This window comes from Bactrocera tryoni, chromosome 2 (genome assembly GCF_016617805.1).
Source record: "Bactrocera tryoni isolate S06 chromosome 2, CSIRO_BtryS06_freeze2, whole genome shotgun sequence".
Classification (NCBI taxonomy): domain Eukaryota; kingdom Metazoa; phylum Arthropoda; class Insecta; order Diptera; family Tephritidae; genus Bactrocera; species Bactrocera tryoni.
In genome coordinates, this window is record NC_052500.1 from 34,634,291 (window position 1) to 34,661,433 (window position 27,143).

The following is a 27,143-nucleotide window of genomic DNA, read 5'->3' on the forward strand; positions in this document are numbered from 1 at the left end:
ATACTTTCAAAGAACTTATTTAATAGAATAGAGTTGATATTAGGCATCTTAATAAACTTTTGGTAGACTCCAAGCTCTTTTTCAATATGCAACTATGTTCTTGATCCATAACTAGGAGTATTGGTCATCTCAACAGAGGGGTGTATTCAACTGTGATTATTTGAGGGCTCACAAATATTTATTCTGTTTGTTAACCAAAATATATTGTCAGGAATTAAAATCTCCAATTTGCACTAAGGCACACTATTGCAATTCTATATATTTGCCTGATATCTTTTTAATTTTACAGCAAGGTTTACTTTAACCAAGTGTGTTCATCACCTGAACTGTATTAAATAGAGCCCTGTTTCCCAGTTAAATTTTACCATACAAAATATTGCTCTATACATACTTTTTACAACAGTAAAATAGTTTATTTACATAAAAACTGCATATAACAACATGCAATAAACACTTAGCAACAAGCGTAAGTACAAATTTACATATGCAGTCGATAACGTATGAAGGTAATAAATTTTTGCTATGAAAATATGCAAGTCAACTCCGCCCAGCGTCACGCTTGTTGCCATACAACAACGCAACTCCTTTATACTCATGCAGCAACATGTGGAACATGAGGCGGCCAGTCAGTCAGCTTGACGCGCTGTGTGTGGGTGTGTGCGGTGGTAACTACATCATGCACAGCTGATCAAATCGCCCGGCGTTGTTGGCGTGTAATGACACTTTTCCACATGTTGACTGACATTTAGTAGTGCAACTAGCGCAGCTACCCAGCGTGCCACTTTGGCAATATAAGCCACACATGTCGCCAACTTTTCAGTTTTGCCGTTTTATGAGCGTAACTGAGCTGTTGTCGCACCACACACATACATCTACACACGACGCGGGCGACACACTTCGCTCCTTATTCCTCCATCCGCATACATAACGCCCTTAGTCACCTACATACTCCACGAACATCATCATAAATTCTCATTATTATTGTTGTTATTATTTTGCTTCCGTTGTTTCAGGCTTTGCCACGCGTTGTTGCTGCCGTTCTGTGCCAGTTATTTGTAGCTAACAAAACGGTTGCATTATTTTCTAGTCTTTAGGTAGTGGTGAAAGCTTCTTGCCGTGTGTGTTCTTCTGTTCCCTCCACCCCCTTTTCCACTTTTACCATTTGGTTGTATATGCACCTTCAGCGCGGTGTTGTTGCTGTTGTAGTTAGCGCCCGAAGTGGCACCGAAAATCGTTAAAACTCTTTGTGGTGTCGTGTGTATACAGTTATTTAGTGTTGCGCTGTTTCCCCGCTAGTTGATACTGCCAGTTTACGGTAATTACAATGCATATTTGTATGTGTGTATACCTGGACATGCCTGGATGTACACATATTTGCTCAACACTTCTAGCATATTTTGGCGCTGCTCTTTTATTGCTATACAGATTTGCTAAACGTTTAATGGAACTGTGTTTTAACGCAATTAAAGAAGGTTTGCCCAAATTTTAAGCGAGTTAACAAACAAGCCATATTTTTCGTTTCAAATGGTGCTTTGTTTAAGCGGAATTTTGAAGGATAATTAAATCAATTATAATTTTTTCTTTAATCTTGAGAGATCTAACAACAGAACAAGCGGATACGACAAATGATTCCAGAGGCAAATTTTATGAATGTTGAAATAAATGGGCATTCAGAAAAGTAAACCTTTTCTAGAATATTGTAAAAAAATAGGAGGCTAAAAAAGTTCTTCTTTATTTCAAGCATTTTACTAAGGCTTCTTAGTTGACTTTAAGAACTGTTAACCAGATGAGGCGAATAGAGAGTAACTGAGACTTAAATTATTCACTTAGTCTGTTAAAAATCTGTCTTGAGGATTGAAACATCATAAGATTATAAAATAATGCGAGTTGGAAATATATGAAAAGTATGAACAAGTTCAAATTTAAAGCGGAGTAGATTTTAAATCATTGAATGATAAAATGCCAGTAAGATTTTGAGAAAGTGCAAAGGAATAAAGTTTTATTACCACTCATGGATTAGAACTCACCGCACAGTACTAAAACTACATGTATTAATATCATACATTGCAATAGACCTGCTTCTCTCTAGTAACACCGTTTTCGAACTTTGCTAGTAACCCACCCATTTTACTAAAATAAAGTAGAACTAAATAATTCATTTTAGAATTTTATAATCTCAAAATATATCCTCTTCTTTATTGAGATATTCCTCTCTCTAAGCGAACTGACCGGTTTAAGGTTATACTACTATGAGCAACAAATAGTGAGACATTGGTCATATTTTTAAAATTCTTTATTCATTCCTCAAAATCTATGCCGTCTCCCTCAAAAAAATAACCTCTTGGCACCAATACACTTGTGCCAACGTTTTTTCTCATCCTCGAAATCGTGGTTAAAGACAATTTCCGTAGCGTCCATTTGAGTTTGTTGAACAGCCAGAAATCACACGGAGCTAAATAAGGCGAATACAGTGGTTGTAGGACGATATTGATTGAAAATTTGGCGAAAAACTCACTCAAAAATCAATGAGGTATGCGACGGTGCATTATCATGATGCAAAACCAAGAGTTGCCAGCTTGTTTTTACAAACAGATTAGTGCATACGACGAATAACACCCAAATAGTATTCCTTGTCCAGAGTTTGGCCGGCCGGAAGGAATTCGGAGTGCACGACATTTCAATAATCTTATAAAACTGTGAGCTTAACCTTTTTACTTGCTTTGACGTGGTTCTTTCGGCTTCGGCTCACTTTTGCCACGATACTCGACCAATTAATCTTCTGTTTCCCGGTCCTAAGATTTTTTTAATTAATCGTGATTTCACTTTTTTATGCCCAGTTGATCTTTCAAAATGGTTTTCACTGATCTTTCCGATATTTCAAAAATGCCAGTAGGATCCTTGACTGCTAATCGTCGATTCTGAAGTACCAATTACTTTATTTTAGTTACGTGTTGATCATCAGTTCATGTTGATGGCCGTCCTAGACGTGGTTGTAGCCAAAGCGTTCTCGATCCTCTTTGAATAATTTGTACTAATCAAAAACACTTGCTCGTGGCAAACAATTGTCACGGAAGGTCTTTTCCAAAATTCTGAATGTTTAAGCACGAGAAATATGTTTCGGGACACAAAATTGAATGGAACGTCCTTATTGAAAAGTTTCACTTATCGTAAAAATCGTATTATGTACTTCAGAAATACAAGGAGAATTCTAAACACTAATGATTGTTTTGATGTGATATTTGGTGCAGATGTCAATGACATTCATACCAACCTAAAAAAAAATATTGCGACGAGTGTGTTTTCGCACGAATTTTTAATTAAAAAGTCTTACTTTTTTCACCACAGTAAGGAACGGAATTCATTTATTTACACATATCGGAGCGAGGGTCCATTACTATATATTGTCCATTTTCCATAGCACTTTCACTACCATTTTCGTGGTTCTTCAATCATCATAGGTTACGACGACTGAATTTGTCCATTGTTGTTCTCGATGAAGCATATTGTTTCTCACCCAGAAATATGCTCCACCATTAAGGGTTGGCGAAATGTTTGAATATTTTTAAAATACGATTTGAATGTCAGACGACCAGATCGGCCAGAACACTTAAACATTTATTGCTATTAAACTGAATTTTTTGTTATTTGAATTTTTAACAAAGTAATTAATTATTAATAAATGCTGAGAGGCTAGTTTATAGCTTTACAAAAAATATCACTTAGAAAAGTGAAAAAATTTGATTTTAAGCCTCGAAGAAGATTTTAAAGTTAACAATTTCGCCAATACACAAGTTTGCTCTTATTTTCCGTTCATTAGGTTTTATGTTATGGCTGAAATGAATACTTTTTTGCTATTTCACTACTATTTCATAGCATTTTAAAGTGGCACTTAAGCCGGCATTACCAACTCGAAAAATTACCATTGCAAAAATAAAGAATTAAGTTCATAAAATTCCAGGCAATTTGACAAAAAGGCTTAGGCAGACCAGAGAACAAAACGGAGGAGAAATATGTAAATACAATAGATGCCCGTATCATATACACATACATATTACAAACTGTATGTAACCAAAGTTGTGTTGCTGAAACTGAACAAAAACAATGAATAGACCGACGAATGCTGAAGTATACAATTGCGGGAGTGTGTGCAGCAGTTGAAGCAATTTAAAACAAATAAACACCGGCTTTGACACCAACAATGAACACAACAAGAATTCAAGGATTCAAGCACCACACAAGCTAGCAACATTGTATAAATATGTACATACATACATACCAACGACTTCAGCAGCTGTAGGCAAAAGCAACACATGAACAGCACCAACAATTGCGCTAAACATACATTTATATACATATGTACGTGCATGTACATGGAGAAGAAATCACAAAACACCGGATTTTATTAGGTGAAGGAGCGTACACATTACCATGCGCTTCATATAATTTTATTTTGTAAATTTTCATCAATTCTAACTTCTTGGCAATTTTTGCCAAGGCAGTCAAGAAAAAAATAAATATTTCCATTTTCAAAGGCGCTATGAAGAAATATTCCAAAACAAATTCACTAATAAAAATGTATACGTGTGTGTCAAACAAATAAAGTAGTAGTGAAATAGTTTGCTATGGCAAAGAAGAATTAAATATATTCAAATGCCAGCTGGGAAAGGAGTATTGCACAACACACAAACATACATATTATAATACAATTTGCAAAGTCATAAGAACATAATGGGTTTACACGCCACCATGTATATGTATTAGAGCTCCCACTCCCGGAATGTTTTCGAATTCCCGGGATTTCGGGATATCGAAATTTCATTTCCCGGGATTCCCGGGAAAAACGGGAGAAAATAAAAATTGCTATTTATTGCTTATAAATTTAAAAAAATTAAATTATTTTTTTTTTATTTTCAATCAGTTACATAGATTCAATTAAGTATGCCCATGTTCTTGGGTTCTTTATAATAAAAAAATTATTATTTAATAATAATTATTATTTCTTATAAATTGAAAAAAATATATAATTCACTTTTTATTTCGAATCAGTTACATGAATTAAATTAAAAATATACCTATGTATTTGGTATTATATATACATATATTTTTTTGTCAAAAAACAAATAATAAAAATCACAGATCGATTTCTGTAGGAACTAATTTTAAATAGTATTTTAAAAATACAAGCGCATCCATTGTTTCATCGTTTAAACTAGATCTGATTTTAGTGCAAAGGCTTCCAGACACTGAAAAACAACGCTCGCATTCGACACTAGTTGGTGGTATTGTCTTTAAAAAATTACAAGCAACCTCCAGATTGCTGCCAAGCCCGCCACCCCCAAGAAGTAAATTTATTTCCTTTGGTACCGCTTCCTCTACTGATAATGAGACATCTCTTTTTAAAACGCGAGATTCTTTGACAGTTTCTTGCAACCTTTCCTTCAACGTTTTTTCCTTTTCATTTTCGATTATTTTTAAATCGATATCGCGATTCTCAACAAAAACCAGTGCTGTAACTTTGATCAAACAGTGTTGTAAAGTACTAAATTCTTACTAATTGTTTTTTGGCAATGTTCATCTATTGTAAACACAACTTTGTTTATGAAAAAATAATGTTTAAACAAAAATCCCGAATATCCCGGGAAATTAATTTTAAATCCCAGGAGGAGTTTTAAGTCCGGGATCCCGGGATTTCGGGAGCCCGGGAGTGGGAGCTCTAATATGTATGTACTATATATGTATGTATGTAGATGTATAGTATATTTGAGGAGAGACATAGAAGATGAGCAGATGGCAAGGCGGCATTTTGTAGAAAACTAAAGTAATGAAGGCAAAAGCGCAAAACAGCACAAATTAAACCCGAATGAAAATCAAACGATGCATGAAATTGCTTCTTCTACAAAACTCCTGCACAACCAACTTGCAGCCGGAGCACAGACTTTACTTATCTTGTGCCAACAACTCTTTTCTTCACAGTTATGTTCTTTGTAAAGGAATTTTTCATTACTCTTGTCTGACTTTTTACATTTCTTATTCTTAATTATTTATTTGCAGATTTGTTTGTTTTTTTCTCCAATTCACTTTTTCACTTTGAACTGTTTCCGCGAGTGCCGTGATATGTAAAAAAACAGAGGAACACAGAGTCTGCATAGCAGCCCTAGACAGAAGAAAGCGAAGGATGTTCCAATTGTCTATCCCACTAAAACCATTAGAGGAGCCGCTAAACCACTTCTGAATCTGAAACATTACGATTACTTCAATAAATTTTGGGAGTAGGCTCGAAGCGCTTTGCCGAACTATGGTTAATGATTAATACGAGTATATGTACCTAAAGCAGTTTTACATTTCATCATATGACGCTTTTTTCAACTGTCCAAGTATTGTAGCTTTTTGACGGTTTTAACAGTGTGGACCTTTTAACCTAACCTACCTATCCATGAGTTCGGAGTGATACTGTTATAAATTACTAATCAAAAGTTGATGAAGCGGAAATGTTAGTAATGCTGTGTTACGAAGATACAGAGAATCTTAATTTGCCGCCAAACCATAAGAAATAAACAAGTGAGTCCCGGAGTAGTGTCACCATTAATACGAAGCAACTTTCAAGAAGTCGGTTACAACTTTCGAAAGGTTGTTTCTAAAAGTATTTATTTGTTTTTGACACATTCAAAGCCTAATAGTACTGGCACTCGAAGTGTAACCGACTTCAGACCGTTCGCGCAGCTGTCGCACTGGAATGAGCTGTTTATAAATTTGCTAAATGACAGTTCGGAGTATTATTCACAAGTGTACAAAAGCGTTTGGAATTCAAACGTAATAGTGTGATTGCTTTATATTTAGCTGAAAACTCAAAGCCAGCAATTGTTCGTGAGCTCAAACACCTTAATGTGAATAAAGTTTTTGTTTATCGCACCATCACTCGTTACAATGATACTGGTAGCATCGCAAAACTCCATGGAGGTGGTCATCAAACGACTGTAAAGTCACGTGAGATGGTTCGGAAAGTGAAGAAGCGACTTGAGCGAAATCCACGACGAAGTTTCAATCAAATGGCTAAAGAACTGAAAATATCCGACCGCAGCATCCGACGCATATTGAAAAATTAGCTCAAGGTCAAGCCTTACAAGTTCCAAAAGGCCCATGATCTCACACCGAAGCAGCAACAAGTAAGACTTGAGAGAGCGAAGCAATTACTTCGCTTGGCCGAAAGCGGTCAAATTCCGAACATTGTGTTTACTGACGAAAAAATTTTTCCAATTGAGTAATTCGTAAACTCTCAAATCGATAGGGTTTACTTTACCGACCGTTCATATGAGAATCTAAGTCATCGGTTGGCCACCAGGAGGCAGCACCCGCCACAAATAATGGTTTGGGCCGCTGTCACCGCAGATTGGTGCTCTCCAATTGTTTTCATCGAGCCTGGCGTCAAAATGAATACGAAATATTATCGGGAAAGTGTTCTGGAGGCTGTTTTGACGACGTGGGCAAACAAACATTTCGGTCGCAAGCCATGGACGTTTCAACAAGACTCAGAACCGTCTCACAAAGCGCGAGTGAACCAAGATTAGCTGAAAAAAAACTTTCCGAACTTCATTACGACCACACAATGGCTCTCGAATTCACCAGATGCGAATCCAATGGACTATTCTGTCTGGGCCATTTTGGAGAGCAAAGTCCGAAGTAAAAAATACACCAGTCTCGAGATGCTAAAGAAAGCCATTGTCCGTGAGTGGGACAAAACACCGCCAAGTCACATTCGAGCAGCTTGCGATTCGTTTTTTGACCGTCTCAAAGCCATAGTTAAGGCAAAAAATGGTCATATCGAACAAAAGTGAATTGGTCCTGAATTTATGATTATTTTCACACATTTTGTACTTTAAAATAAATAAAAATAATTTTCCAGACCGAATTTATGGATTATTTAATTGGTTACACTTCGAGTGCTGGACCCTGTAAAGCAAACTCTGTCGAAAAGGTGGCATATGTGAAGTGTAATATGTAATGATATTAAGGAAATATTAAAAGTAAATCAAAGAGAAAAAGAGTTGAACATTTTAATTAATTTAGCCCCGAGATCGTCTGATCGTTTTATCAGATCCGAAATTGTAGCAACAAATGCAAACGAATCATTTATGCGAAAGCGAACTTCGAAGGCGACGGAAAGCCAATCTTATCACCCATGCACATACATATGTATGTACTTACTTATACATACATATATGTACATAGGTATATATTGTGTGTACATTCTCCTTTTCACATATAGATCTACATATACAAATGCATATGTGTGCAATTATAAAATAATAACAATAACACAAATTCCACTATGTTTGTGTGCAACAACTGCGTGATTGCAACCGGTGTTTTGAGGCATACACACCCACATGCACTCACTGTTTCATGCATGCACACCCGCACGCAGAGAGAATTTATTACATTCACATGTAAATTGCGCCAAACGACCTTATTATGCAAATTGCCAGCTGCAAATGAAGAACGAAATTGATTTTCTACATAGTTGCTGCCACAGGGCGCTGCTGCAGCACACATACGCGTCGTTCTTCATAAATATGTAGGGGAAATAATGCTAGATCGTTGGCTTGTTTTCTTCCCTTGACTTCATTGTTCAACAGTTTTGCCGCCATGATTGCCCCGCGGCAGTACAAACACCCGCACGCCATGCACGTCAGTAAAGACGGTGAAAAGCGCAAGCAAAAGGCAACCGAACAAATAAACGGTAGACAAGGCGGGCAAAGTGTTGACGCCGTCATACTAGTAAAAAAGTGAAAGTACTAAGAAGCCACATAACCACACACTCATATACAAATAAGTGCTTGTTCCACACATGCATTGATGCGAATTCCATACACATTGAAAAGGAATGTTTAAGTTGAATTTATGAAGCTACGAGTCTTGTGTAAGCAATCACTGTAGAAATACAAGTTTTTAAATATCCAAGCGTCTGAAATAATTTACGGTTTTTGTACGCGAAATTTTCTGCATACTTTTTAGATAAAGCCTTTAGCATGCTCATTATTTGCAGTAAAAAACGTAAAGACAAGGAATCGTGTAAACAGGCAACTAGGTATGTATCTTATAGTAATAACATAACATTTAAAGCCGAGTTTCAAAAGGACATTGAAAATCGATAAAAAAGAAATCTTATCTCCATTCTTCAAGATAGTGATTGCATTTGAGTTGCTAAGTGAAGTTCTTCGTGAGACCCCAACTGCTGTAAAGGTGATCAATCAAATCATAAGATAAAGCAGTGGTCTGAAATTACCCCTACAACTAGGAAAAGGCAAGGAAAGGTTGCTGAGGTCGAAGAGTTCTCGAGATATACTTTGAGTTATAGGGATCTTGTGACAGCAAAACAGCGAAGCTTTCACCATATTTTAGTGTTGCTTCTCGTGGATAACTCGAATCCAGCAACTCGAGCCTGACAATTCTCTCCTTCATGCCTAATTTTATTGAGCGGTTGAATAAATGATAGATAAGATAATGCATGAACCGATTTCATTATGTGAAATAAACTCAACGAATAAGGTCAAATATAATATGTCTGATATATGAGGACGATTTCAACCAAAAGCTGGTCTGGACTGATTGCATTAACTTTTGGCATTACTTAAGTATACTCGATAACAAGTTTGCATGTGCACTTATACTATCCGACATCATAAAAATGCTTGGAAATTGTACATATAACGCCAAATATTTAATTTTTCAGCAATACTTATTTGGTCGCCTTCAAAATAATCCCCAGTAGATGTAATATACTTATGCCAACTATTTTTCCAGTCCTCGAAATACTTTTCATAAGCATTTGGGATGGTCAGTTCTTTCAGCGAATTTTGTTTTATCTCTTCGATTGTCTGAAAATGAGTCCCACGGAGCGGTAATTTCAGTTCAAGGAAAAATAATAAATCACACCGAACCTAATCTGGGGAATACCGTGGATGGGATCGGGATTCGCATAATCAATCATGTCAAAAGAGTCATGTTTACCGTACTCTTATTGAAAAAATGCAGCTTTATCGGGACGAGCAAGAACGTGTCTCACGAGAGATATTGAGCTCTATTGCAATCTCTCTACCATCTGCATACACCCGATTTTATCCATTCCTTAGGAAAAGATTATTTCTAATTTCAATTAGCTAATCGGAAGTTCGAAAATTTTACATTACGTATAAGCGGGCGAGGGAGATAATTAATTGCTGCTATAATCGGGTTAAGACATATTTTACACTGAGTGATACCTATATATATAGTGTAAAGTCAAATATTAGGTTGTCAAATATCTCCCTTCCGCCTTTTTGTCTTTTGAATTTCGCGGTTATGTATAAAGCGCTACAGAGCTCGTATTTGGCAACACTACTCATCTTTGAAATGTCTTGACATAATCTACAAAACGCCGCTATGAATGATTAGTTTGGATATTGCGTTCAACAGCTATAGACGTGTAAGAATAGATTTCACTAACGCCGAAATTCGCGCTATTTTAAAGTTAAAAGAAACGTTCCGTGAGATTAATGGTTAGGGATGGTACTCTATCACTTCGAACTGCGGAGAAATGGTTTCGACGGTTCAGAGCAGGTGAAAACGACACCATGGATAAGCCAGTCGGCGGAAGACCTGTGACGACGAATACCGATCAAATCATGGAAAACATCGAGTTAGACCGGCATGTGGCATCTCGTGATATCGCCCAGAAGATGGGAGTTAATCACCAAACCATTTTAAGCCATCAGCAGAAGGCTGGATACGCACGATTTGACGCAAAAAAACTTTCTGGACCGAATCAACGCCTGCGGTATGCTACTGAAATGGAACGAACTCGACGCATTTTTGAAGCGGATGGTGACTGGCGATGAAAAATGGAACACATGCGACAATATCAGGCGAAAACGGTCGTGGTCGAAAGCCGGTGAATCGTCCTAAGCAGTGGCCAAGCCGGGATTGACAGTCAGGAAGGTTTTGCTGTATATTTGATGGGATTGGAAGGGAATCATATGCTATGGGCTGCTCCCATATGGGCAGAGGCTTAATTCTACCATCTGCTGTGAACAACTGGACCGCTTAAAGCAGGCGATCGACCAGAAGCGTCCAGAACTGGCCAATAGGAAGGGTGTAGTGTTCCACCGGGACAACGCCAGACCACAAACTTCGTTGGTGACTCGTCAGAAGCTACGTGAGTTCGGATGGCCCGGACATAGCGCCAAGTGATTACCTCCTGTTCCTGTCCATGGCGAACGCCATTGTGTAAAGTTGAACTCAAATGAGGCTTGTGAAAAGTGGCTGTCCGAGTTCTTCGCAAATAAGGAGGGGGCTTCTATCAGGGGGGTATTTTGAAGTTGCCATCTAGATGGAAACAGATTATTGAACGAAACGGCGCATATTCGAACTTAATCCGATCACTATAACACTTTTTAGAAAGCATTGAATAAAGAACAAAAAAGCGGAAGGGAGATATTTGACAACCTAATATAAAGATGAAAATGGTTATGAACATACTATGTTACAACTAGACTCAGAGAAGGCATTATCACCTTTATTCATTTTTATATTCAATTGTGACAAGGAAATCATTTAATATCATGCATACGATCGAAACTTTCGGTAGAAAATCAACTCCATGGGTACGGATATATTTCGAACATTTTCTGACGAGAGTTGTCAAATATATAGTCAGCATAGTTAACTTCGATGATTCTTTTTTTATTATGAAACTAAAAGTGACGATAATCAATATTGCGTTCTATCAGCAACAAACGTGGTTGTTTTCCGAGTGCGACTTTGTTAAACTGTAGCTAAGTATGTATGTTTAGGGCCGAGCTTTGTTCACATCACTTAAATAGATGCTAATTTAACTAAAAGTTTGCTGAGCTATTTTTATTCCCCTATGCTTCAACTGTTACAATGATGCTAATTAGGTTTTAAAACCTTATATTTTTCAAGATCGTCATTTTGTAAGACCGGATGTTTGAAAAAGTCGGAAATCCGGAAATTGACTATCTCCATTATTTATAGACTTTACAAATAATCGAAAAGTATGTAGGTAAAAATTTAAAAAATTTTATCTCTCAACCAATTTTTCAAATTTCTGTATAATCTTTCTTAACTTTACATGCTCTTATGTGCGCACACGATTACATTACAGATAACAGCTGCAATAGTTAATCTCTATTCTTCTGTGCCACCAGCACTAAGTCCTACGTTGTTCCTACTGCAGCTGCAGAATCAGATTGTTGCTTTTGTGCTGCTTTTAAAGAGGACGAAAGGATAAACTTTCAAGCGCACGCTAATGCACGCAAATGACACATCGGCTGTCACATAACTTACACTGCTTGTAAAGTTCAAATAAACAACGTGTCTTAGATGTGCACTACACACTCGCATATGATTGTACGTCGCACTGTCTTCTGCTGAAATATGCCACACTGGCGGGCATAATTTGTTTTGCCAGCGAAAGGTGCGCACCGGCATAAGTTTATCTTTTGATGTCATACGTTCGCACACGGATGCAGCAACAACAACAACTCACGCAATTACGAAGTTGACGCAGTACATGCAAACACTTATTTGCATTCAAGTTCATGCGTGTGTGTGTGTGGGTTTATCCCTACGACATGTGCACTGAATTCACCTTCTATCGCGGTACTCTTCCATGTAATTTCGCCTTGCTGAGCAAACGCTTTGCTATTCTACACTTTTATTTTTGTGCTGCAGTGACTGCTGCCATGTAAGCTTCGGCGGCGTTGATAGAGTTGTAGGCATACTTCATTCATCTCAGCTTGGCTGTGGCACAATGGCAAGGCTCTGCTAGAGTTAATGATATTTCATCCGGGCTTAAATGTCCATTGTTTGTGCAGCCGCCCCGTTTACCACCACTACTACTAATGACCTTTTGTTATTGCACTCTGGCTGACAGTCAATACAGCATTAAAGATGTATGTGTACATGGGTGTGTATCTCTACAAGCGCGTTTGCATGTGTGTGTTTGCGACGGATGTGCGCTTAGACTTCGTCGCAGTTTGGTAGTTTCTGCAACCTTTCCATTTGGCCTTCTTTTTTTGAAACTTGCAAGTCCGGCGCTCGTGTCTAGAGGTGTGACGACTTATTTGCTTTGTCTAAGCATTGTCGCAATCTTGCTGAATTATGCATCTGGGTGCCTACTTTGTAGCTGCGTCGTCGCTTATAGTGTGTTGGTGTAAATAAAAGCCGACACCCTGGTTCCTTTACTCTGGTTTGCTGAAATATACGCTAAGCTTGAAAGCTTGAAAATGTGGCAAACTGCAGTCATGAATATGCAACTCTGCTTAGCTTGAAAGCTTTGTTTATGACAACAAATACCATATAATTTTTGTAAATGAGTAAAGGTGCCATAAAATTTCTGGTGTTTCTAGTGAAGGTAAGATTACCTGGTGTCTTCTAGGTGTCAATGTCTAATTATACAGAGCGTTCATCGCATCGTTTAGGTCTCAAGTATAAAATGATCTTCTTCTTAATTGGCGTAGAAACCGCTTAAGCGATTATAGCCGAGTTAACAACAGCGCGCCAGTCGTTTCTTCTTTTCGCTACGTGGCGCAAATTGGGTATTCCAAGCGAAGCCAGGTCCTTCTCCACTTGGTCCTTCCAACGGAGTGGACGTCTTCCTCTTCCTCTGCTTCCCCCGGCGGGTACAGCGTCGAATACTTTCAGAGCTGGAGTGTTTTCGTCCATCCGGACAACATGACCTAGCCAGCGTAGCCGCTGTCTTTTAATTCGCTGAACTATGTCGATGTCGTCGTATATCTCATACAGCTCATCGTTCCATCGAATGCGGTATTCGCCGTGGCTAACGCGCAAAGGACCATAAATCTTTCGCAGAACTTTTCTCTCGAAAACTCGTAACGTCGACTCATCCGTTATTGACATCGTCCAAGACTCTGCATCATACAGCAGGACGGGAATTACGAGTGACTTATAGAGTTTGGTTTTTGTTTGTCAAGAGAGGACTTTGCTTCTCAATTACCTACTCAGTCCGAAGTAGCACCTGTTGGCAAGAGTTATCCTGCGTTGGATTTCTAGGCTGACATTGTTGGTGGTGTTTACGCTGGTTCCAAGATAGACGAAATTATCTACAACTTCAAAGTTATGACTGTCAACAGTGACGTGAGTGCCAAGTCGCGAGTGCGACGACTGTTTGTTTGATGACAGGAGATATTTCGTCTTGCCCTCGTTCACTGCCAGACCCATTTTCTTCTATGCTATATCAATATCAATATCATCGGCATACGCCAGCAGCTGTACACTCTTATAAAAGATGGTACCTTCTCTATTAAGTTCTGCAGCTCGAACTATTTTCTCCAGAAGCAGGTTGAAGAAGTCACACGATAGGGAATCGCCTTGTCTGAAACCTCGTTTGGTATCGAACGGCTAGGAGAGGTCCTTCCCGATTCTGACGGAGCTTTTGGTGTTGCTCAACGTCAGTTTACACAGCCGTATTAGTTTTGCGGGGGGATACCAAATTCAGACATCGCGGCATAAAGGCAGCTCCTTTTCGTGCTCTCGAAAGCAGCTTTGAAATCGACGAAGAGGTGGTGTGTGTCGATTCTCCTTTCACGGGTCTTTTCCAAGATTTGGCGCATGGTGAATATCTGGTCGGTTGTTGATTTTCCAGGTCTGAAGCCACACTGATAAGGTCCAATCAGTTTGTTGACGGTGGGCTTTAATCTTTCACACAATACGCTCGATAGAACCTTATATGCGATGTTGAGGAGACTAATCCCACGGTAGTTGGCGCAGATTGTGGGGTCACCTTTCTTATGGATTGGGCATAGCACACTTAAATTCCAATCGTTGGGCATGCTTTCGTCCGACCATATTTTACAAAGAAGCTGATGCATGCTCCTTATCAGTTCTTCGCCGCCGTGTTTGAATAGCTCGGCCAGCAATCCGTCGGCCCCTGCCGCTTTGTTGTTCTTCAGGCGGGGAATTGCTATTCGAACTTCTTCATGGTCGGGTAATGGAACGTCTGCTCCATCGTCATCGAATGGGGAATCGGGTTCTCCTTCTCCTGTCGTTGTGCGTTCACTGCCATTCAGCAGGCTGGAGAAGTGTTCCCTCCATAATTTAAGTATGCTCTGGGCATCAGTGACTAAATCACCTTTGCGGGTTCTACAAGAGTATGCTCCGGTCTTGAAACCTTCTGTAAGCCGCCGCATTTTTTCGTAGAATTTTCGAGCATTACCCCTGTCGGCCAGCTTATCGCTCTTCGTACTCACGCATTTCGGCCTCTTTCTTCTTCTGTCTCACAAATGCGTAATCGCTTCCTTCTTCAACTCTCGGTATCTACCCCCATCCCGCACGTGTTGTGGTCGATCGTAACGTTGCGAGGTAGGCAGCCTGTTTTCTCTCCGCTGCGACACGGCACTCCTCGTCGTACCAGCTGTTCTTTTGCACTTTTGCGAAAACCAATGGTTTCGGTAGCAGCTGTACGTAAGGAGTTTGAAATGCCGTCCCACAGTTCCCATTTACTGAGTTGTTGACGAGTTCTCTCAGAGAGCAGGAGTGCAAGCCGAGTAGAAAACCGTTCGGCCGTCTGTTGTGAATGCAGCTTCTCGACGTCGAATCTTCCTTGTGTTTGTTGACGTGTTCTTTTTGCTGCACAGAAGCGGATGCGAATCTTGACTGCAACAAGGTAGTGGTCCGAGTCGATGTTAGGACCTCGGAGCGTACGCACCTGTAGAACACTTGAGACGTGTCTTCCGTCTATCACAACATGATCGATCTGGTTGGTAGTTTTTCGATCCGGAGACAGCCATTGATCTGATCTAATTGTGGAAAATATTTGAATCTAACATTTGTTTGTCGGCGCTCATTAAAGAGATCTCCTAAGATTTTGAGCAAACCAAATTCGCAAATTACGATTTTGAATTTTATCGAAAGACAAAATTCTTATAGACCCACCATAAACTGGAACACCAGTTCGTAGCCTATTTCGTTATAAATGAAGCAGTCGGTATCTGATGCCTAATGTTTCTTCTATCAACTGTCTATCAATATGAGAGCGTGTATTTTTGTAACATTGTTTTCGGTGGTAGCCGCTTTTGAAGCATTTGGATGCAGCTCATCAAAAACGCTAGCGAGAAAACAGATACATATTTTTTTCTTTGTAATTTGTCATCCTTTTAACGCTTTTATTTTCTACATAAAATATATATTTACTTACACTTTCCTATTTAATTACAGAAGTAATGTAAGGAATGAAATCTTCTTAAAAATATCTTGGATACAATTAATATTTTAATATTTTTCTTTCTTCCAGACATATCCAACTCGCTCACAATGACGGAAGTGAAAATACCCAATCATATAATGCGTTTCAAAAGCGCGGTACTCGGCTGCCGCTACAATTTGGACGGCGAGTCATTGTACTCGGTGAAGTGGTACAAGGATGGGCATGAGTTCTACCGTTATGTGCCGCGCGATAAACCGCCAGGACAAGCATTTCCATTGCCCGGTGTCAATGTGGATGTAAGTACTCACTCACTTGAAGGATATTGATACTGAAAAACTGAAGAAAAGGGAATATAAATATTTAAAGAAGTTGTATACACTTGTAAAATACATGTAGTATACATACATATATGAATAAGTGTATGTATGCATGAAAGCGCGCTTATTTATTGTAAGAGCAAAATTAAGTAAAGCATGCTTTTGAAGATTGGGTAAATACTACTGTTTTAAAATACATTCAACAGAAATTTCCTTTCAAAATTATTAGCTTAGGACCAAACTAATTAAAATACAAAATTGATTTGAATGGTTTCTTATAATAACACATTTTCTTTATTATTCTAAGGCTACTCTTCAAGTACATGAGTCAAAATTATATTATCTGTCACATGAAAGCTCCAAGATATTTATAACCACTTTCGCGAGTTACTAGCTAACTTTCGTAGCAGCGTCATTTGAATCTTCTTAATTTCATTTTCTTATATGTACACTTATTTAAGGCACCAACCCTGTCTATGTCATTTGTATTCGTTTAATATTGCTGCAGAAAAGTTTTCTCACATTGCGCTTTGGCAATTTAAATCGATGGCAGTAAGGAACGTGCCTGTTGTGCTTTCGGTCCCCGGTGTCCTTAGCGATTGCCTTTAGCTAGCTGAATAAAGCATGAATGGAACATGCACCACACGGAGAATCAAATAATCGAACACTCAGCCGCATTCCATATTCCACATACTGCAAATAGTAGGTTAATAAAAAATTTAATTTCAGTTTTATTGCAATTTATTGCAATGGTTTTACACACCGCTATAATAATGACCAATAAGAAACATGACTTTTGCGCCACCACGAGCGGCCGACAGCCGTGCAGGCAGTCAGCTCATAAACTCTAGGGGGAGAATATTGCGGTACCTTTTTGCTTTTTGCGGTCTGCTGAAAGTGTACGTGCCACTCGAAAGGCGAAACACACATTTTCACATATAATATATGTGCATACCAAAGTGGGTTCCAGGCACTTACATAAACAAGTTCTTTGGTAATTTTTCTGCTGCCATTTTTTCGCACCGTCCGTCCGACAATGATTAATGTTGCCACACAATAATGATTATGTTAATGATGATTTCTTAAAAAAGTGCAACAGTTCGTGGCAGTAAAAGCGAAAAGTTTCCTTAATATATTTTAGTGCAGTGAACAAGAAAAATCGACGCTTCGGTAATACATATAGATAAAGATGAAATAAACTAATATACTTATATGTACAATTGTACTTTTTCCTAAAAAATAAAGGAGTTCGGTTTATTTAGAATGGCTTAGTTAATATGTTTTTCTGTTCTCGTTCCATTTAACGTAGAATTTTACTGTACAAATACTTCTTTACTATGAGTTTTATGAGTTTAATATAAACATTTTTCACAAGTAGTAATACGCTGATAATGAGGGCTAAAATCGGTTGCAACCGAACATTCCATGGTCTTTCAACCTGCCAGGCGCAAAGCCACGGAAATACCTCTAGGTGCATAGAGTTTGTAAGTTATACGAGGTCATGGGCAAATTTTCACCCGATTTTATGCATTTTAGCCACAAAGATAAATCGTTTTTAGAACAAGTAAGAAACGGATAAGTTCGGGTAAACAGAATATTTAATACTCTTGCAACTTGCAAGAATCAAAGTGAGAGCAATGCCTTTACAAAAATATGGAAGTTGAGGGAATATTGACCCGTTTTATCTATTGTTGCCAGTCATACGAGTACATTCAATCAAAATTGTCCATGGGTTTCATAAAGTACCTCACATACAAGTTTTCACCCAATTGTATTCATGTTAGGCAGAAAGTTACACTTTTATGAGTAATATACGGAATTTCAAAAGTTCTTTATATTAGGTATATAAGGGGTAAATCCCCATTTTTTGCATACAGAGATGCAGAATTTTCTCTGAAGTTTAATTGTGAATCCCATACAACTACAACTTGTCAACTACAGATACTGAAATACACGTATAAGATGACATTCTTAAAAGCATTATTCGTACAAAGTTTCATTCCGTTATAATATTTGCTTCATGATTTGTACACAGGAAAGTGAAAGAATCAAAAGTACTTTAAAATTGTATTATATGGGAAGTAAGCGTGGTTGTAGTGCGAATGCGCCCATTTTGTCACTGTTTGGAATCTGAGAGCAATGTCACGTATTGGTCTAAGGCTCTTTCCTCTCATTCCAACTCATTAGTAATATTTAATTTATCTGATTTAAAGCGCTTTTAGTAGTTTTTAACAGTGCCGTTATTTAGAGAGTGGGCGGGGACGAACAGATTTGAACTCGTCTATACTATATTATATACACATACATATACATATATAGATTAACTCATCACGGCAAATTATTTCAAGAGTATGAAAATATATACTTGGCACTAAATTTTGAAGACATCTTCAAGATTGGAAATTGGAAAGGTGTTGCGAATTCAAGGACGGATGAGCGCCTAGCATTACAATATCATTTGTCAGCTTGGATACCAAGATAGCTGAAGAATTAAAAGAAAGAAATTACAGGAAATCATTCTTCAACAACAGCAGGCATACCACGAACACCTCTAAAAAGGAAAATAGAAACCCGCGAGTTCAGGTGACAAAACGTATGAGTAACAAGAAAAAACGTTAATTTCGGCTGCACCGAAGCTAATATAGCCTTCACAGGTGCATTTCTTTCAGAATTATGTGCTGAGTTTGTATGGAAGCTATATGTTTTAGTAATTAATTCTGAACAATTTTTCGGAGATTATATTATTACCTTAAGAAGTAATCCATGTAAAATTTCGTGAACATACCACGTCAAATGAGGAAGTTTCCCATGCAAGCATTTGATTCCGATCATTCAGTTTGTTTGGCAGCTATATGCTATAGTTAACCGATCTGAACAATTTCTTCGGATATTATATTGTTGCCTTAGTAAGTAATCTATACCAAATTTCGTGAATATATCTTGTCAAATGCAAAAGTTAACCATGAAAGCATTTGATTCCTATCATTCAGTTTGTTTAGCAGCTATATGTTATAGTGATCCGATATCGGCAGTTCCGACAAATGAGCAGTTTCTTGAAGAGAAATTGACGTTTGCAAAATTTCAAAACGATGTCTTAAAAACTGAGGGACTAGTTCGTATATACTTGTATACAAACAGACGGACAGACAGACAGACGGGCATTGCTAAATCGACTCAGCTCAACATACTGATCATTTATATATATACTTTATAGGATCTCCGACGCTTCCTTCTAGGTGTTACAAGCTTCGTGGCAATAATAATAATAATATATTTATATGACAGCTCATAGATAGAGTAATTGCGGGATGTGATGGTAATATAATATGCCCGAACGCATAGACACAGCGCTCAGTTAAAAGTATGGAATCACAAATTAGCAAGCATCTGAAAATAGACTAACTCATTACGGCAATTTATTTAGTTTTAATTTCCTTCCACTATGCCTGATTTTGATATATGCTGTATAAAGACAACCGGATATACCGGATATTTGAAATTGTTATATCAGATATGTACAAGTATATGGGCAGGCATAGAGATGGTTCAGATATCTCATAGATTTACAGATGTAACTATATTTATATACATGGAAGCTAGGATATGTATTCACCCGATTCTAATCAAATTATTATTTTGATATAACAAAAAAAGTTCAGTTCAAATTTTTTTATTTATGAGAAGTAGGCGTGGATGCGTCCAACTTCACCCGCTTTCGAGATTTAACGTTGGTATTTTAGGATAATGTTACGCTCCAAATTTAAAAGAAATTGCTTAGGTAATTCATGATACTATACATGATTATATACACGATAGAATACATGTATAATTTCACTCAAACGTGGTCGGTACCTAACCAATTGTCTTATAAAGGCCTTTTGCTCCGCCTACTGTCTCATTATTTATGATTATTTAATCATGTATGTAGGTAGTATATGGGAGTTGGGATAATTCATGGACATATTCATACATTTTCGGCAATATACTATAGTCTCCAGTGCTATACGTTAATTTATTTCGCAAGGTATCTCAGATATTGTCCGATATATTCACCAAAAGGGCTACCGGAGGTTTGAAATTTTTATATTAGATATATGCGGTCTACCGGTATGAATACGAGGATTGTATACAGCATTTGGGTCCACATGTTTCGTATTGTTATGGCCCGATTTTAACAATATTAAAGATACTACTCGAAAAATCACGATTTTTTTCAATCACCGCAATTTTTAATTAGGTTCATTTGTTACCATCAAAAATATCTCAAAAGAACAATAGGACCTCATTCACGAATTTTTAACAGCAAAAGGTTTGGCAGGCGACGCATATCAAACTTTCAGTAAGCATTCTGGTACTAATCATTTTCTGCGTCAAGTAGTAGAAATCCCTCCTGAGTGGAATCGGTGGCTTACTTAATGGTGGTTGTCCACTAAAAGTGATTCAAGGCCAAACAGCAAAATTTTAGTCAGTATTTTTGGGGTTCAAGTGGAATTAAGCTCATCGATTACCAAGGATATACCGAAGCATTCAATAGACAAAAGAGGTATTAGATCTTGGATATGCAAATTAGGTACAATTGTAGGCTATAATCATTACAGATCGAGTAGTATAACTTGAATAGTACAATTACGGCATTTTTCGGTAATTTATAATCCTGAGGACAAGTAAACTGATGGCTTTAGTCATTAAACCGTTCGTTTTTAAATTGAAAAGAAAATCTTTTCTGGCATTTTAAAAATTTGAAATAATTTTAACAATAACTAAAATGAAATAGGTTTGTTTTGCCAGCGATTACAGCTATTATAGTCAAAATAAGCCCTGCCGAGCAAATATATATTATGTAATATAAAAAGTATGTAGGTATACACTTCGCCGAAAATGTAAAGTGCGATTTGATGTTATCTAACAAATGAAGCTTCCTACAAATATTAGAAGGCATTCGACCGCGTGATGGCACTCATAAGAAGCCTTTTCATGTCTGAAATGTTCTTTAAAAGCTAATGTTAAAGAGAGTAGAGGAAATGCATCATTTAGTAATACTTATTATTTCTAAATGTTTCTTTGCAAACAGTTGCACGAAAATGGAGCAAACATACACTAGTAAATGTGAAGACATCTGGCTTAAAGAAGCAAGAAATGAGAGGTTGACTAACAGCTTTGGAAAGGCGATCACCAATGCCACAAACAGGCATTACGTACACTAAATCCCCACAGTCACAAACTTTTGCAATTACAATAATTTCTAAGCGAAGAAATCTGATCACATACATATGTATGTATATGCATGAATGCATCTCTAAGTCTGTAAGTGCAGTTCGCGATGCAGAATGGCAAAAAATATGGAGGAGGCAACGCATACAAACGACAACTCCTTGCCTTTGCATAATTTCGCACTCACATGCTTGTATGCTTCTTAAGAAATAGGTACAGTTAAGTAGTCATGTTAGAGGTTTTACGAACAAAAACAAAACAAAATAGATGTTTCGGCGATTATCCTGAACGGCGTCAAGAATAGTTTATCGAATTTTGTTTATTTTTCGATAAGCTTTCTATCTAAAATATATAGAACTTTTTTTTGAAATGACAAACCATCAATAACTTAATTCTTATGACAAACTTCTTTATTCAATAACGCTACTTAAAAGTACGCACCGATAATTCTTTGAAAGTAAACTTTTTCTCACTCCCATTGCTACTCCCACCTATTTCAATGCCACAACAGTTGGTTGAGTTCTTTCACCATCGCTAGTATTTTTTGGTGGCAACGCGTTTTTCCACATCCGATTGAATAATGAAATTTTAGTGGAAAATTCAAAATACATTAATCTTTATTTCACTAACGCAAATTTAATTGCATGACTGACTCGCTTTCTTTTTGCAAACATTCACTTTGCTGCTCTGCCACTTCAAACTTTTTCTTAGCATGACCAACTTTTTCCTCCACCGTTTTCAACCAAAGTTTGTGCACAACGAAGTAAACAAATTATTTCGATGCCAAGTCATGCTGCGTCAGCATTCTCCAGGTTTGAAATTACTCCAAGAGCGCGAAAATAGTCGATGAAATAAAAAAGTTCAACCGTTTTTATCTCATTAGCTCTTGTTTGTATAAGGGGTTGTGTTAGTCTCTTTCACTGTAGTTTAGCCACTTGTAGTGTGGGTGAAAATCCAAGCTAAGTCAAATATAGAAGAAAACATAATTTTTCCAAAATAAATACCAATTATATGTTGGATGTTTGGCCCATCCTCATTTTGGCTCCTGCCTTCGAGGAGCGTTCTTAGAGGAACTTGAAAACTGTAAGCCTATTGTTTACCGCAACCAAAAAATTTAATTTTTTTTTTGCTGTAAAAATAGTACTTAAACCTAATCAGTTATTTTTTAATAAAATTCTTAGCTAAATCTAGCAATCAATACCCGATGTACTCTATGTACTAAAATCTTCTCGATTTGTTTGACCATTATACTCGTTTATATCTAATCAGTTGGTACTATAAATTGCGAAAGCTATTTATAATTTTAATTTAGATAATCCCAATGTGATTTCTGCCCTCTTGTAATCCGGCCGTAAGCAAACTTCCAATTTGCGGATATTAGTTTCTACATGCTCATCCCTCATCTTATGAAGCATAAAGTATGTATGCCTGATCCCAGTCATCTCTTAAAAGAGCGCCCTGAATATTGCAAAGATAAATCTCCCATTTCTGAAAGTAATCAGAGTTAAGAAGATAATTCTAAACATATTTCTACAGTGACTCCCTCATTATGCACGGAAACATAATAGGCATTCTCTACCTTTCCGATAGCACTGACAACGAAAATGTATTCACGGGCAATGCCGTTTAGAAAACTGGCTAAATCTTTGTTCTTTAAAAAGTACACTAATAACATTGTTTTAACATTGTCTGCTTTGATTTGGTTCTTTTAAGGTTCGCAATTCAACAGATACAAAAGTGACACTGCGGCGCGTCACACTAATGTCGACAGGAGTCTACAAATGCGAAGTTTCCGGTGAAGCACCAGCATTCAACACTGTTTCCGAATCCGAGACGATGACCGTTGTCAGTAAGTAGCAGGCTGCTTATCATTTTATATTGACTACTGAAACCGCGTCAGCTGAAATGCAAAATAACGTATCTTCAAAAATTCAAAATTGATTTTTTTTATTACGATTCACTATTATTATTATTATTACATATATATATTTACCAGATTTTAAAGCCCCTTGAATCGATATAACGAAGTTAGAAAGAAAATTTAAATTTTGTTTAAATGAGAATAGTTTTTATTTTAAATGGATTCTATCTTCGCCTGAATGTTTATGAAAAGTGATCTTATGTTATTTTAAATTTTAGGAGAAGATATATACTCTTCGTATATATGTATATAAGTACTGCATTCTGCACCGTTTGCATACAAAAATGCAGCAGCAACGCGACGAAACAATGGCGGCCACAGCGAACCCGTCCAACTAAAATAACATTCAACCAGAAATGTGACCAATTAAGAGTTAGTAGAATTTCCACTCGCTCAGCGTTTTAAAGCTGTAGGGAGAAAATTGAGCGCATGCACTAATAAGGCAGCTAAAGTCTATTTAAATGTTAATTAAGCGTCAAAATTATTTATAAAGACGCAGCGCAGAGGTAGAACTCAAATAAGCGTCTGAGCAGAACAGCATGCAACCGAAGAGAATTTCTACATTTCATATTCGTAAACGAAAACCGCAAAAGTGTTAAGAAACAATTTTTCAGTAATTTAAATGTAGTGGAACTTTTTTATTATTCTAACTTAACTTCTCGATTTGGTAATTTCGTGGTCAAACTTGATTATTACTTTAACTTTATTACTCTCTAATAAACTTCAAAAAAAAATTCGTAAAGTGTAAACAGATATAATGATAAGGTCACGTAAACAAAGTGATATTACTTTTACTTTTTACAAACTGGTTTAATGAATATTCAGTAATGCAACTTCCCGATCAGAGAATGCCGTGTAGCTCGGGCAATTAACAGCATATTACACAATTCAAAAAACAAAAAAAAAGTTGCTTTTGTTTCCCTGGATGTCTTAGCAAATCTTAGTGGTTTCAAGTGTTAAGATTCAGAATTTATTCATGACAATATTGAATTATTGATATTTGCGTTTCTTATACATTACATGAATCAGTTATCGGATTATTAGTAATAAAATGTATTGCGCAGTCATGATTAGAGTTCTGCACTCCTTTTTCGCGAATACAAATGCGTGATCCTTACCCTCAGACTATTAACCAAAGATGTGTGAAAAATTATGCGGAAGGTATATTAAAGCAGACTTAGAAATATCGAACCTAAAGTTTACTAAAATTCAAATTTCATTCAATGAAAATCCCTTTGTGCATTTCAAAAGTATGTAGTTTGCATGCCATCAATAACAATGAAGCTTGGAAAAGTTTAGTGTTGTTAGCCAAAATTTTCCTAGATAACCATAGAGCACCAAACTTTGAAGAAACTGTCAATATATATGAAACTAAATGTGTGGGAAGGGAAGTAAGAGGCCTGATGAGATCGTTCGTTATTGCCGATTATTGCCGATCCTTAGAAAGAGATTATTAACAGGAAACATATAGAAAAAGCTAATAAAAAGCGTTTAATTAGATATAACACATGTTTTCAATATCTGTTTCTCTGTGTACTTCTATGCATTTATATTTTTCATAAGAAAACTATTACGAGTAGAAATATATGGGATTCTGTTTTTTTATTTTCTGAGTTTTGTAGTTCATAATGAAAGTAAAGATTTAAATCAATAATATCTGAAAGCGATCATAAATCTAGGACAACAAAACCACTGTAGATCAGTGTTAATATTACAAAGACGTGACTTTCGTAGCACTTGAGAACCATTTCGTAAGATTATTTATACACATGAATCATAAATAATACGAAGTGATTAATGAGAGTCACTAAGATCTTATTTCTGTTAGCAAAAAAAAGTTTTCATTCACATTTTGCTTTCCTTTAAACGTAGTGTTTGTAGATTAGACTGATATTATGTAAGATTTTAAGACTGGAGCTTTTAAAACGATGTATAAAACTGTATCTTTCTCAAATTACTACTAAAGGCGCTTATTCAATTATTTCTGACATCTTTTAAATTACCTCAACTAAACAAATATTAAGATTTATAGACTTACTAGCAGACCCGGCCACGTGTTGCTGTGGCTAAATTTTTTGTTATATTACATTGTAGTTAACTCTTCACGGGGAACAGTTACCCCCTTAATATTGGGTTGTCAAAAAAGTCTTGCGGTATTTTTATTGAATTTTTTTTTTTTTTATTGAAATTGAAATGAATTTTTGATGACTCATGCCCAGCTCTTGACCGATGCTACGGCTGCTACTGCCGGTCTCTTTCGACCAATTCAGCGATTTTATCGCAATTTTCCTTCCGGAGAGTGGCGCATCTTCGACCACCTCTACACCAGAACGAAAACGTTGAAACCATCGTTGTGCGGTGGAAATGGAAACTGTATCGGGTCCATAAACTGCACAAATTTTATTGGCGGCTTGAGATGCATTTTTGCCTTTATCGTAGTAGTACTGTAAAATATGCCGTATTTTCTCTTTATTTTGCTCCATGTTTGCCACGCTATAACTCACGAACGTCTGAAAAAAACGACAATCAATCAAACACGTGTTAGCGCGTGAAACGAGCTTTTCAAAAAGGTATAGCATGACCCGATGCGACGAATAAAACTAGAACTACGCGCTTTCAGCGCCAACTAGCGAAAATACCGCAAGACTTTTTTGACAACCATTGTAATGAAATTATTATGTACGAACGAAGACGGAAGCGTTAAAGCTGGTATATGAATCCACTGGATTGGAATTTGAAAGGGAAGTACTTTTAATAAGATTGAACAAAATGTTCATACTATTGAATCTGGCAAGAGTTAATACAAAATAATTAATTTAATAAAATTTTTTTTATTTAAATTTCTAACAAATAGTTTTAAATCTTTAAGAACAATATTGAATTATCAATATATTTAGTCTCAATTTAATTTAGCTCTAATTGAGGCACAATATTTTTGGTTAATCCGTATTTAGCTAACAAGAAGAGATTCAACGGCTTTCCTACACGTGAACATGCAACATATAGTTGACCATGAGAAAAATATGGATTTTCCAAATCTAAACCACAAATGGACATTGTTTAGCCTTGAGATTTATTTATCGTCATTGCAAAAGCTAAACGAACTGGAAATTGTATCCTTCTAAAGGGTATCACAAAATCCGGTGGTATCATTGGAATACGTGGCAACAGGACCACTTCACCTTTAAACTTTCCAGATAATATGGTTCCTTCAAGATCTTTTTGATAGCAGGTGATCTTTTTGATAGCCAAACTCGCACCATTGCATAAACGAAGTCTACTCAAATTACGCAGGAGAAAAATAGGTGAACCATTCTTTAATAGAAAATTATGTTTTTGCATTCCGAGTATATCTAGTGAATTTAAAAATTCAATTGGAAAACTTACACTTTTATTTTCATTAAGAACAGTATAAATTGATTTAAAAGATATCAGATCGCCTGGTAACATCTGTTGTATTTGGAAGTTACTT

The 27,143-nt window shown here is 36.9% G+C and overlaps 1 protein-coding gene across 1 annotated transcript in view; it reads left to right on the forward strand.

Moving 5' to 3' along the window:
• Positions 1-23,607, forward strand: part of LOC120767758 — a 67,873-nt gene extending 44,266 nt beyond the window's left edge. The window contains exons 3-4 of the mRNA XM_040093988.1: positions 16,310-16,518; positions 23,464-23,607. Coding sequence (XP_039949922.1) covers positions 16,310-16,518; positions 23,464-23,607 — 353 coding nt within the window. The remainder of the gene's footprint in view (positions 1-16,309; positions 16,519-23,463) is intronic.
• Positions 23,608-27,143: the final 3,536 nt, after the last annotated feature.